General features: G+C 34.1%; 1 protein-coding gene across 7 annotated transcripts in view; it reads left to right on the top strand.

Moving 5' to 3' along the window:
• The window catches only part of Rasal2 (RAS protein activator like 2), a 254957-nt gene that overhangs the window by 62004 nt on the left and 178442 nt on the right, over positions 1 to 14511 (top strand). For 4 of the 7 annotated variants that reach the window (XM_042674316.1, XM_042674315.1, XM_042674314.1 and 1 more), the window contains exon 1: positions 11546 to 12419. The exons of the other annotated variants lie outside the window; for them this stretch is intronic. In XM_042674316.1, coding sequence (XP_042530250.1) covers positions 11828 to 12419 — 592 coding nt within the window. In that variant the 5' untranslated portion in view covers positions 11546 to 11827. Of the gene's footprint in view, positions 1 to 11545; positions 12420 to 14511 lie in introns of those variants that run through there. 7 annotated transcript variants of the gene reach the window in all.

Here is a 14511-nt window from a genome sequence, read left to right as displayed (position 1 = left end):
AATAAGAATTTTACACGCTTTCCTGCCTGGCCTCCCTTTGAACCACAATCCTTATTTTGAAATCGTTTCAGTGTCCTAAGGGAAAAACCTTAGATTATTGATTTTAGAAATTCTTCTCTGAATTAACATTCTGTGCTCCAACTTTTCATTCAAATGGCTTTTACTACTATCCCACAGATTTTGATAAATTTTAGTTTCATTTTTTAGTTCAAATTATTTTAAATTTCTCTTTAGTTTTCTTCTTTTCTGTGTGTTATGTAGAAATGTGTTACTTAATCTCCAAGTGTTCAAGAATTTTCTGGCTGTCTTGTGTATTGATTTCTTGTTTAGTTTTGTGTAGTCTGAGAGCAGTGATGATTGCTATCATTTTAAATTTGCCAGGATATACTTTGTAGCTCAGAATGTGATCTACATTGTTCAGTGTTTCATGTAAGCTTGCAAAGAATGTGGATTCTGTTGTCGGCTGAAATTGTCTAGGGATACCAATTATATTCAGTTGATTAATGGTGTCAAATTAAGCTCTACCCTACTGTTTTTCTTCCTGCTGGATCTGTCCATTTGTAGCAGAGAGATACAAAAACCTCTAGTGATAATGGTGAACTTGTGTGTTTTTCCTTGCAACTCTTTTTATTATACCATGTCTCAAAAGAAGAAAGCAGAGTAGGCAAGAGAGAGCAGGATAGGGAGAGAGGGTAGAAGGGAAGGTAAATCAAAGTATTAACAGAATTGATTGCACATACATTGGTGCCCAAGACAGAATCAGGAAGACAACAGAGTTGCAGAGGACAGTGCCCATATCTATTTTCACAGTGTGGACTTTCAAGATCACAACAGAATCCGATAGTGGTTATGATGCTTTGTTGTTAGGTCCATGTAGGTCATGGTTTGTTAAGTTTTATGGGGAGAATTGACTTCTTTATCTTTATATAATGCCCTCTTATCCTTAATAGTTTTCCTTCTCCTGAAATCTAATTAATGTGAGATTGATATAACAACTATAGCTTCCTTCTGTTAGCAGGATCTGTATTTCTCTACTCCTTTAGTCTATATTTTATATTCAAAATTGATTTCTTATAGGTGATACATTTTTGTTCTGCTCTACTCTGACAACATGTCTTTTAATCAGTATATTTAGCTCATTTTTGTGTAAAGAGGTGATTGATAGGTTTGAGTTATCACATTTGTTAATTTTTTAATTTATTGTCCTTGTTCTTTGATATTTTTGTGCATATTATGGTTTTAATTGAGCATTTTATTTATCTCCCTTTTGTCTCATTATATAGCATATTAAATTTGCTTTGTGTTTTTAGGATAGGTTATCCTTGGATATGCAGTATCAATTTACCACTAACTCATCTCTACTTTTAAATAACACTGTCTGTCACTTTACAAGTAGTACAATATTTTATAACAACAATTTATTTTTTCTTTGTTTTTTGTTTTTGTGGTGCTGGGGATCAAACCCCGGGCATCACTCCAGGAAAGCACTTTACCACTGTACCACTGAACTACAGCCTTGATCCCAATAAAATATTTTTAATTCCTGCCACCAAAATCCTCACTTTTTGGTTCTTAGCTGTGTCTACATTAGAACCAGTTAATTATCAAATGTCTAATTTTAATGTTTATATAAGGTGATCATAATATTATTGTTTATTTTCTAAGTATATTTATTAAGGAACCTATAAAACTCATTGAGAGCCAAAATAGCATTTTATCATTTTAAATTTTTTCTCTAAGTTATGATTGTAGTATTAAAATTGTAATTAACAATGTCCTGAAAGCCAGCTAATATTGTATGCATTTATTAAATTGCCCTAACAAATGAAACTAATTTTTGCCTCCTCCTTGTTCCTTCTTATTTCATAATATTCTTTTTCTTTTTCCTCTTTTAATTCTGTGCCAGTATATTTTATGAAGCATGTATTTGGTACACTACAATCTCTCTAAAGTTTGACTGCTCCCCTCACCCTTTTGATCTGTATTTCTATGTTATTTTCAGGTTATGAGAGATAATATTGAATAAGTGCTGACTGACCTTTCTCACTACTTCCCTGAAGTTGTGTTTTGTTTTTGTTTTTTGTCGTTCGTAAAGGCTTGAATTCTGGGCCTGGGCACTGTCCCTGAGCTCTTCAGCTCAAGGCAAGCAATCTACCACTTTAGCCACAACACCACTTCAGGTTTTCTGGTGGTTTATTGGAAATAAGAGTCTCATGGACTTTACTGGTCAGGCTGGATTTGAACCTCAGTCCTCAGATCTCAGCCACCTAAGTAACTAGGATTACAGGGGTGAGCCACTGGTGCCTGGCCAAGTTGGTTTCAGAATAGACCTTTTGGTTACTTGTCTCAATAAATACTGTTTGCTTACCATCTGGTAAGCACAGGGATAGATGTGGAGTATGAAAATGGGCATGGAGATTATATATAGCCTTGTGACTAAAACAGGCATTGATAGTTATCTTTCAAGGAGATATATAATTAAAACTTAGCTATATTAGAGAAATGCATGTTAGTGTAAAGACTTGTAATAGAGAGATTTAACCTAGCCAGAGAGTCTCTTCTCAGAAAGTAACAACTCAATTTGAAATCTGATTGATGATCCTAATAGAAGGTCTTATACCTTCCAGGAGAGGGAAGGAGCAGGTTGAGCAAGAGCTCTGTGAGAGTGACATCTGTTAAGGACTGAAAGGATTTCTTGAGAGAGCCTAAGGGTATGGAATAGGTACCAGTTTGTATATTAAGGAATTTTGTTTTAATTATAAAAGTAGTGGGAGGCCATTAAAAGGCTTTAAACAAGATGTGGCAAATCTGTATTTTGAAGATTTCCTTGTTTTAAAATTATACATTGTCGTTTATTATTTTAATTATTTTTCAAGCTAGGCTCTTATTGACTGTTTTCAAACTCATGAACTCAGATGAGCTCAGTCTTCCAAATAGATGAGATTACTCTCTGCTTTGGCCTGAAACATATGCTCATTAAGGTAGGAAAAAATAGGTTACAGGTGACCACAGTAGATAGAAGTAAATGAATTTAGGAGTATAAGGTAATTCAGGTGAGAGATGATGCTGGATTTAGTTAGGGGAGGTGGTAAGAAGTAGGTAAATTGATATAATACCTAGGAGGGAAGTCAGTGAGAGAGGGTGTTAATATTTGGGATTATATAGCTAGATGGATGTAGTACCATTCATTAGGATTAAGAGCACTGAACTAGGACCAGATTTTTTTAAGGTCAAAATTAGCTTAATTTTAAAAAATCTTTAAATAGTTGTACAAAGGAGTTTCAAGTCAACATGACAATTTATGTATATGCATGGTGCATCTTCTTCACTATTACCCCGTCCATCATTCTCTCTCATCTATCTCAATCCCACCCAGTAATCCTATTTTAAAAGAAAGATCACGGGTTATAGTTTATACATTTTGAGATTGTCATAAAATATTAAATTGAATGTATAAGCACATTGTTGAAAGAAGACAAGGTCTAAATTGGCAACATACGTAGGGATTGTAACTGTGAATGACACATATGGCGAGCAAATAAGCAGAGGGTGCCAAGGATCCAAAATTAAAATTTAGACACTTCATAGAAAAGAATGAACCTCAGATGAAGAGACATTGTGATTAGAGGTTGGAGGAACATTAAAAAATTTCATTTTGTTTCATTTTTAAAAAAATAAAGTAAAAGCTAATTGTGGAATGAGGATTCAGAGGTTTACATCTTTTGATTTTATTTAAAACTGTTATCTTATTTTTAAAGCATTGATTTCAACATTTTCTTTTTAAAAATAATTTTGGCCCTTCTGATATTTTTGTCTCTTAGATGAGAAGTGGTTGTGTACGTGTCAGGTGTACCATTTAGTTCTAATACTAGAAGGGATCTCATTTTTACCACAGGAAGTATTCCATCGGGAAGCAGATGTGCTCTGGTGATAGGAGATGGGAAGGGGATGTTTTGTTATTAATTACTAAGCTTTGTATGAACAAAGACTGTATTTTTCAAAGATGTCTCCTGGTTAATATAAATGAATCCTACTTTTGCAAGTTTTATAAGTTGATCTAAGAGGAATGTACTCTTTTGCTCTAGTAATGGAATTATAGAACTTTATTAATTGTGGAATGTCATATCTTCTAATACAAAAAGATTGTGTAGAATATGTATAATAAAATTCTTACATAGAAAAAGTGTGTCGTAAGATAGGAAGTAGTAGCAGACTATTTGTAAACTGAGAAAGCTCAAGTTTTGATATTTTATCTCTCTTTCCTTAGTTGAAGTAAAGCTAAAAAGACATAACGAGAAATTAATACCCTATTTTAAAATTTAGGGGTTAGGTTGTAGCTCAACTGGTAGACCACTTGCCTGGAATCTAGCAAGCACAAGGTGCTAAGTTCCAACATCTGTACCACGACTGATTAGCATATATACGAGTGTTTTTATCTTTATGCTGTTACCTAGGAAATCATGGACTATTCTCTTTTCTCTGGCCTTTATGGATTATTTATAATATGAAAGGCTTGGCTAAGATTGATTTAGACTTAGTTCTTTGTTCTCTTAATTCTGAATCTATAGGTTAGTATTAAGGCTTGATTTTTATATTTATTTATTTATTTTTGCCAGTCCTAGAGCTTGAACTCTGGGCTTGGGTACTGTTCTTGAGATCCTTTTGCTCACTCTACCACTTGATCCACAGCACAACTTCAGACTTTTTCTGAGTAGCTTATTGGAGATAAGATTTCACAGACTTTCCTGCCTGGGCTGGCTTTGAACTGCCTTCCTAAGATCTCAGTCTCCTGATTATAAAGATTATAAATATGAGCCACCAGCACCCAGTTAATGGCTTTTGTTTTTGCTATGAGTAGATTTAAAATATATATTTATTAATCTTTTTGTGTTCTAAAAGAAGAGAAATACTCATTATAAAATTTCATGTGTAGGGGCTGGGAAGGTGGCTCAGTGGTAGAGCACTTGCCTTGCATGCATGAGGCCCTGGGTTCAATTCCTCAGCACCACATAAACAGAAAGAAAAAAGCCGGAAGTGGCGCTGTGGCTCAAGTGGTAGAGTGCTAGCCTTGAGCTGAAAAGCTGAGGGACATCGCCCAGGCCCAGAGTTCAGGCCCCACGACTGGACCCCCCCCCCCCAAAAAAAAAAAATTTCATGTGTAGCCGGGCACTGGTGGCTCACTCCTGTAATCCTAGCTATGCAGGAGGCTGAGATCTGAGGATCGAGGTTCAAAGCCAACCTGGGCAGGAAAGTCTGTGAGACTCTTATCTCCAATAAACCACTCGAAAACCGGAAGTGGTGCTGTGGATCAAGCAGTAGAGGCTCGCCTTGAGCTGAAGAGCTCAGGGACAGCGCCCAGGCCCAGAGTTCAAGGCCCACGACCGACCAAAAAAAAAAATTTTTTTTTCATGTGTTACAGAATGAACAGTATTGAAATTTATTATAGTTTTACTCTAAAAGAAAATAGCAGGTGTTCTCTTGGTGCATATTATTCCACTATGTTATATAGTAACATATTAATGTACATCTTTAACAGAAGTGGGATTGTGGTCCACTTTTTACATATTTTATTTACTCTTATAACTCTTTGATCTCTTTCCATGGTTAAAAATTAAAAATGCTGCCAGGCGCCTGTGGCTCACCCCTGTAATTCTAGCTACTGAGGAGGCTGAGATCAGAGGATTGTGGTTCAAAGCCAGCCCGGGCAGGAAAGACCATGAGACGCTTACCTCCAATAAACCACCAGAAAACCAGACGTGGTGCTGTGGCTCAAGTGGTAGAGTGCTCACCTTGAACTGAAGGGCTCAGAGACAGTGCCCAGGTCCAGAATTCAAGCCCCACGACTGACAAAAAAATAAATAAAAATTTTAAAAAAATGTAAAGGTCACCCAGGTGCTAGTGGCTTACACCTATAATCCTAGCTACGCAGCTGGCTGAGATCTGATGATTACAATTTGAAGCCAAGCTAGACAGGAAAATCTAAGAGGCTTAATCTCTAACTAATCACCAGAAAGCTGGAAATAGAGCTGTGGCTCAAATGGTACTAGATTTGAGCAAAAAAAAAGCTCAGGGACAGTGCCCAGTCCCTGAGTTCAAGCCTTAGGACTGACCAAACAAAACAACACAAAAGGGAAGGTCCAAGGTGATTTTGTAGCTGTACTACCCATAGCTAATTACTTTTAAATGGTGTTCTGTGACATATAAATTCATGTTTGCTTCTTTTTGTATCAATACGTACTATGATTTATTTAGTCACTTTCCTACTGGTATTCTTTAGCATTTACTTCTTTTCCTTCCAGTAAGAAATAAGGTTACATGTATTGGGTAGGAGTGAAAGTGCAGATTGTCAGATTTTTTTAATTGTACTTTTATTATATATTATAATATTACATAATATATATCTTTATTATTATATGTTATAATCTTTTCTGTCTCCAAGAAAGAGATTTGGCTGGGATTGTTAAATCTTTGATTCTTAACATACTTCCTAGAACATTGCATAAGTCTCTCTCTCTATATGTATATGTATCTATCATGTCAGAGAATATTTCAGGCTTGTATTCTCAGTTTGTTTCTCATTCTCAATACAATTATCTATTTTGGTGAACCTGACTGAATTGTAGAGAAGCTTTGTTTACTCTTAGTTTAAAATCTACCTATAGTTTACTCTTCACAATTGGTCTATGGAGCAGAAACGTAAGTATTACGGAGTTGCTTAAAAATGCAGAATTTCAGGCCTGATATCACAGGCCTGTATTTCACATATACATATGAGTAAGAGCTCTAATGATTTTATCCTCAAATTGTCATGTGCGAGGCACTGACTGGAAGTAAATCTCTTGCTTTGTTTTTGGGACCCTGGTCCTTTGTGTTCACTATGAACACAAACTCAGATCAGGAGTCTGGTCCTTTGGTTTTTATTATTCTGATTAAGAGAGAAGGAAGAAAAGGGGAGATAAAAGACACTTAAAATAAAGAGCTGAATTTTCTAAGGGTAAGAGCTATTTCCCTCCCCCTGCTTTTATGTGTGCCTTGCACTGACAGGGTCTCTTGTTGATCTTTTTCTTGGTTTTACCACACCCTCTGTATGGAAGAGAAGAGGAAGTACAATTAGGAGTAGCATAATACTTGTTCTGAAAGCAAAGATTTCTATTAGACAATTGATAGAAGGGAACAATTTGGGTATTATGTGAATTTTGTGTTGGCTTATATGTCATTTGTGAGAAACACAAAACAAGAAAGAAAACTGTATCCAGCTAAACCAAGTAATGTAGGAATACTGAAAATGCATGTATCTTAAATAATTACCAGCCACCTGTTTTCCACATTTTATTCTGAGCCATACACAGTCAGCTAAGCTGTTCATCTGATTTCAGATACATTGCACCCACAGAAATCCAAAAGCTGTAACTGTTCAATGCCTACTTCCACAAGAAAACTTCAGGGTTTTTTTAAAAAAATGCCACATTAATTTGATATTTATAAGTTTTTCAACATTTGGCATAGAAAATAGTACAGCAGTTTCTATTGGCTTCCTGTCTTTTAAAATTTGTTATTGTCAAAATTTCTAAGTATTGTTTCCCTAGCTCTTCTCCCCTCATATTTTTTGCTGTGCAATTTTGCTTAGTGTGGTAATTTTTAGGAATGCATGTTGCATTATAGTCATATTCATTATGGATGAAAAGAATTTCAAAAGAAATTGATTCCATCCTTTATGCTGTAGACTTCATAAAAATCCTTATTACATAGTTTCCTAATGCCCTGCTTTCCCCTTCCTAGTAAAGCCTTTCCTCAAGTACCAAGAAGGTAGAGATTGTTTGTCCTATTCTTTTTTCTTCCTTTAGTCCTAGTAGTGTCTGATATATGATAGGTGCTCAATTACAATTTGATTTGACTATGTGAACCCAAGTGTTGTGTATTTATTCAGATAATTCAAATGTTTTGATTTAGCTACCAGAATGACTTTTAAAGCTATTCTTATGGATTGTAAATTATTAAGAAAATGCAAAAGTAAGTAGTTGATATTACAAGAATTAATTTCTATTCTGACACTCCCACCAACAGCCAATTTTTGTGGGTTTTTAATGCAGAGCCTCACTGTTGCTAGGCAGGTCCTCTACTGTTCTACTACTTGAGCCACACCCTAAGCCTTTTTTGCTTTAGTTACACTTTACATATGGTGTCACACATTTTGCCTGGGGTCAGCCTTAGATAGGCTTATTATACCTGTGGGTATATTCCTAGTGAATTTGTTGACATGGGGTCTTCCCCAAGATTGGCCTGGAACTACTACCCTTCTGATCTCTGCCTTTTGACTAGCTGGGATTACAGCATTCCTAATAAAGTAATTCACTGCTAATAATGCTGTTATATCTCATTTTAAAAAATTATAAGTCTATTAAATATTTTGTCTAAAATTCACTAATTCATTATATATATTTAAGAATGTTCAGAAATGGAAGTAAGCTAAACTAAATATGAAGCTTAGAAATAAATTAATATAAAGAACATTAGGCATTTTTGATGATAGAAAATAATTTGAGAAATTATCAAATCAAACTCTAGCTAGCTATGAGAGGGCAGAATCTTCTCATTTACTTAAATACTTTGACTTTCCCTACATATGTAGTCTATCACTTCCTTAATTTGTGGTTCTTTTTCCTCTTTGATTTCACTAGCTTTTTTTCTGTTATTTAATATTTGCTAGTTTCCATGGTTTCCCTTATTTGCAATAACTAGTATATGTCTGGGACAGGCAGAAAAGGTCAGATAAGAAGATATTAAGTGAAATGAACCCCAAGATAGGGACACAAGTGGTTTTTGATTTCTTGCTATTGTTTGTAACATATTTATAAGGTGCCATGTGATTTTTTTTGTTGCTTTGTATATCCCTCCTCCACGGTATAACCCGTTTTCACTGTATTTGATGTTGGTATAATTTGGGGAGAGGACGGGAAAAACAATTGTTTAAATAGGGATACAGATTGACTCATTGCAACAATGAGATGTACAAGACGCTCTGTCCAAAAACAAACTTTACAATTTAGGCGTTGGGGGGTGGGGGGAGTGTAGTTGAGGAGGTGGGAGGGAAAGGGATGGTAGGGGAAAAACAAAGGAGGAGGCAACAATGCTTGATAAGAAATGTACTCATTACCTTGCTCATGTAACTGTAACCCCTCTGTACAGTATTTTCACAATAAAAAACTTATTAACAGTATTTGCTAGTTTCATATTTCTTAGACAGGGACTTTTGTTAAAAACAATTGCAATATAGTTTTAAAAGAATTGAGCTGATGAATTTAGAAAGGCCATAATTATCCTTTAACATTTACCTATTTGGTACATAGGAATATTTTCTCACTTAATATTGCCTGAATTTTACAGTGTTGATTTCAGGACTTAAACTTTATTCCTGCTCTACAACATTTCTCAAAATTGTAGGCTTAGTTTAATTTTCCACTGAACTATTATAATGGGATGATCTTGATCTACTTCTTTCCCTAATACTCAAAAAACTCTCAACAGGGGAAGTATTATTAATAAAAATGTCTATACAGACTCAAAGGAAATTGTGAATTTTTTTTAAATTTACTTGTGTATGGTAGAGTGCTAGCCTTGAGCTGAAGAGTTGAGGGACAGCACTCAGGTCCAGAATTCAAGCCCCACGACCAACCAAAAATATTTTAATGTAATTTCACATCTGTAGAAAATTTACATCATCACAGTACAAGTACTAAAATGCAAATTCAATAACATCGATGATTCTATTATCTAGTCTATAATATATATTTATAGTTTCTGAATTTTCCTAATGTACATGAAAACATTAGGAAAAATTGAATTTAGGATGAAATACGAATTTATGTATTGCTTGTATTCATTCTTCTTAATTCTCCTAAAAGTGAGAAATTTTACTTAAAAGTGATACAACTTCATAGTTCTTGATTTATATTTATGAAGGCATATGTTTTCCTGTGACAGGTATTGCTTTCTGTGGATTAAGACATCTTTTCATACTCCTAGAAACAATGAGAAGCTCTTCTCTCATGTTTCTTTCACCAGCTTTATAGTGATATATTTTACATTTAGGTCTGTTTTCTGTTAAATTTTGTAGATGATGTGATCTGCCCTAAAGAGAGATTAGAACATAATGTTTATTGTGTCTTTGTAAAAATTCGTATGTGCATCTTTTGAGAGAGATTTTTAAATGATTTTTTATAATTGCAAGATCCTCTACTTTTTGTTTGTTTTATGTTGGGTGGCCTTAAACTTGATTCTCCTGGAAGTTGGTATTACAGAAATGCACCACTGTGCTCAGCTAGGTCCTCTAATTTGATATATCACTCTAAGTTTGTCAGCATTTCTTTATATATGGTGGGGAAACTTTAGAGACTGTAAAGTGAGGTTATTGCTTGGAGAAAATGGATATAATAGAACATTTTATATGTTGCAAGAATGGATGTTACATGTTTTTACTTTCTGTAGTGAAAGACAGTGTGAGAACTGTTTTTCATTTTGTACATTCTATAAGCAAAGTTTTCAGTTTTGCCAGATGATTTTTTTATACCACTCATGAAATAACTAATTGCTCTGTTATATGTATCTTTTATTGGTGGTCTATATTCTGTCAGGCTTTCCATTTGAAACTCTTTTTTAGAGGTTCTGTGAACAGGCAGTTGAAAAAAGTATCACTAGCCAAAAACTTGGCATTGCTGATCTTGGTTCAGAATAAGGCACTTACTTTAACCAAATTTTAGGTAGTAAGCTCTTTTTAAAATGTTTTAAAGGGCACAGAGATGAATAAAGGAATTTCTTTGGTTATACAGATAGGGAATATTTTTCCAGCCAACTTATTCCAATTAGATTTGCATAGCAAAGTTTTCCCTTCTAGAAATTATTTAAGTATTTCCTTTCCTATGTTTCCAGTTGCCACAAGAACAGGCCTCAAGATTTTCCTTTTTTAGAAGCTTGGGCTAAAGCTCAGTGGTTGAGTTTTGCGTAGTCATTGTGAGTCCATGGGTTCGATTTTCTTTTTCCTTTACTGTTGTTCATAGCAAATACCCTCTATGCTTGCAATTTTCTACCCCTTTATCCTTTTTTAAAATTCTCTGTATTACAGATGGCTTTACGTTTTGGCTTTCTTTCTATTATTTTTCCTTTTGCAGTGAATCAACTTGAAGAAAATAGTGTATGTTTTTGTCTGTTAGTAACAGGTTAAATTATTAATTTAAAGAGAGATTGTAGTGCAAATAGCAATAATTTGCCTAAAATTAAATTCTGAAAAGTAGACCTTAAATATTCGGAAGAGCTGTCACTCCAAAATATGCTTATAGGCAAGTTTTTTTTTTTTTCCTTTTTCTTCTAGAAAGTGAGGCCATCAGCTTAAGTACTTTCACAATCTATTTTTAATCCATTCTCATTTGTATGGTGAACATTTAATTACTATTGGTCCATAAAGGTGTCTGTGGTTTTTTTTTTCTTTTTCACTTTGCATTTAAAAAAAAAAAGTTTCCTAAAAACTTAGTCCGGAAAAGGAAATGATACCTGCTACAAGAAGAGTGAAGATCTTTTGGAAAACTTTACTTTGTACTCTGAAGATAATTTACTTCAAGCAAGAGGATTTTAGGTGATGCTGACATTTCAGAGATCTGGGAAAATAGAGTAATAATATGACACCAGCTCTTAAGCAGCAACATCTGCTGTGGTTCAAAGCCACACAAAGAAAGCTGCTTAAGCAGTTAAGTGTTTTGGACTGCACAGACAAGTGTGGTTCAACTGCAAAGACTGCAGAGTAGAGGAAGCTTATATTTAGAGAAGTTGTTAAAAAATGGAGTCGTGGAAGATAAACATCTTTAAGAAACAAACATCTTCTCGTCCTCCAAGTTTTGGAAGATCTTTGTCAGAACCTGCTTATGCAAATTCAGAGATAGAAACAAATTTAAATACTTATCCATGGTGTGGTGCAGTGAAAAGCAAGAAGAAAAAAAGTGAATATGCTGTTTCCAATCTAGAAAAGTCACTGGGTGCTTACAGATGGCAAAAATACCCTGGCTTTAGGAAGAAAAGGAGCAAAGAAGAGAGATTGCAAAATAATAAAGGAGACCTAGATGAACTACAGCAAAAGTTTCTGCCAGAGATGGACAGTAATAGTGCTTCTACTAATGAGGTCCCTGGAATATCATCAGAGAAGCTGAACTTGTTCAACTCCCCTTCACTTCGAGCCCCATTCAGCAGATCTATTTCAGAACCAGAACCTTGTAGCAGTAATAGGTTTATTAGATCATTGGCATCTTCAGTGGGAACAGTGGAATCTGAACAACAGAGATATTTCATCCGTGGGATTTTCTCTACTCTTTCCAATGGCTTCTTCAGAATGCTCAGTCTAAAGGGAGAATCAACCAATGAGCCAGTAGAAGAAGGTACATTATGTTGAGTAAACAGAGAGAGAGAGAGAGAGAGTGTGAGTGAGTGTGTGCATGTGTGTAGGGGTGATGACAATATCTCATATACTCTTAAAATTTTAGCTTTCTCAGTAATTTTATTCATTTTATTATAAAATAAATTATTTAGCATAACAAAATGGAAACATATTTGATACACTTTAGACAACAGAATCATCACATTTTAAAAAACTTAGTACATGTTCAAATTTAAAAGTATCCTTTATATTGATGGTAACATTGCTAATGCTAAAAAAAACCCATAATTTGTATCATGTGATTGCTTTGATATAGTTGGCTATTTTTCGATGAACTATACAATTATGGCTTACAGGTCAATTGAAATCACTTTTCTGAGGCACTCTTGTCATTAAGAAAACCAGTAATTTGGAGATTGACCTTATCAACAAAGATTAAAACTTCTTTTTTTCTTTAAAAAATTTTTACTTTATTATAAAGATGCTGTACAGAGGGGTTGCAGTAACATGCGTAAGGTAATGAATACATTTCTTGTCCAGCATTGTTACCCACTCCTTTGTTTTTCTCCTATCTCTTCTCTCCCCCACCCTCTCCCACTCCTCCTCCTCCCTCCCACCCATTGAAGTTGTAAAGATCATTTCAAACATAGTGTCTTGTGAGTCTCATTGTTGCAATGGGTCATCCTGTGTCTTTGTTTCAGCATTTTGTTATTCCCTTCCCCCTCCCCAAGTTAGAAAAATGTATACACAAGATGCAAGGTACCAAAATCAAATACTGTGACAACAGGGATTTATCATAGGAGGAAGAACATAAAAAGAAAAAAATTACGTAGTACATTAAAAACAACAACAAGAAAAACCTCTTGTGTCCATATCTTGGAGTTCATTTCATTTAGCATCATCTTACATGGTCATATGTACATAGCTTTTGAGCTTTTCTGCTTATCTGATAAACTTTTTTTCTTGTGGGAGTTCCTGAAGAATTTTGTTATGAAAGTCTAATTAAGTTTATTTAAAATAAAGTTGAAGAATACCATAAAGTAACATTTTAGTGCAAAATTAATTTTATAATTACTGTATGCCTCAATTTGGTATTTCTTCTACACAGTCTTCACTAGCTGTTCCATTGATTATGAGCACTAATAATATATTAAGTATATATATGTATGTATATATATTTTTCTTCTTGGACATAGATAATTGTCAAAAGGGAAAAAGGAAATCTGTCTTGATGTGCTTCTATTAACATCTCATTAAATGTTAATGGGGGATTAAATGTTAATTTAATGGAATGTTAATAGACGCACATCAGTTTAATTTCATTGAAGATGTAGGTCCTTCCATTCCCAATTTCATTATTGATTCCCTGGAAGTTCCTTTTATTATTTTGTATTCAGCTCTCTCATTTTAGAATATATATTATTTTATCTGATATAATATAGACCAATTAAAAAAATTTTAACATATCAAATCAGTAACATGTCAGGTAATCTACCACTTGCCAGCTATGTTTAAGTTAAAAGGAACTATAAAACTATAAATGTAAGTGGTTTATAAACCCTATGAAACTAATGTGTATTTAAGCAGAATATTATTAAAGGCAATATCATTCCTAAATTATTCCTTCTTTGTTAATAGATACAGATAGAATGAAAGCTTTATATATGTATGCACATATGAAAGGAAATTAAATATATCCTATGCAGTTCTCATTACCCAGAACAACTTACATCCTCTTTCATAATGTAATAGTGATAAGGAAAACCTTTCTCCACAGTGTTAGGTTTTGGAACAGTCTCTAAGTTGAGTCTCAGAAGATTTTTTTTTGTAGGTGATTTTCTTTCAGTATGCTCATTAAAGTTTAAACAACTTTTTCATAAACATTTTATTGAAAGAGGCCTTATATATCAGCTGAACAACTATTAAGTTTATGAGACATTGTGCTAGATGCTAGTATTAGAGCATATTATTTTATAAGCACATCTTTATTTGCTCCCAGGGAATCTGTAATGAAATCAGGTAAAATAGAAATGAAATACTGTCAATTCATTAAAAAACTACACATATAATAAACAGTTGTGAAGTCTTGTATT

Source organism: Dipodomys spectabilis, unplaced genomic scaffold (genome assembly GCF_019054845.1).
Source record: "Dipodomys spectabilis isolate Male_0828 unplaced genomic scaffold, ASM1905484v1 ptg000019l, whole genome shotgun sequence".
Taxonomy (NCBI): domain Eukaryota; kingdom Metazoa; phylum Chordata; class Mammalia; order Rodentia; family Heteromyidae; genus Dipodomys; species Dipodomys spectabilis.
This window is presented reverse-complemented; position numbering and strand designations above follow the sequence as displayed.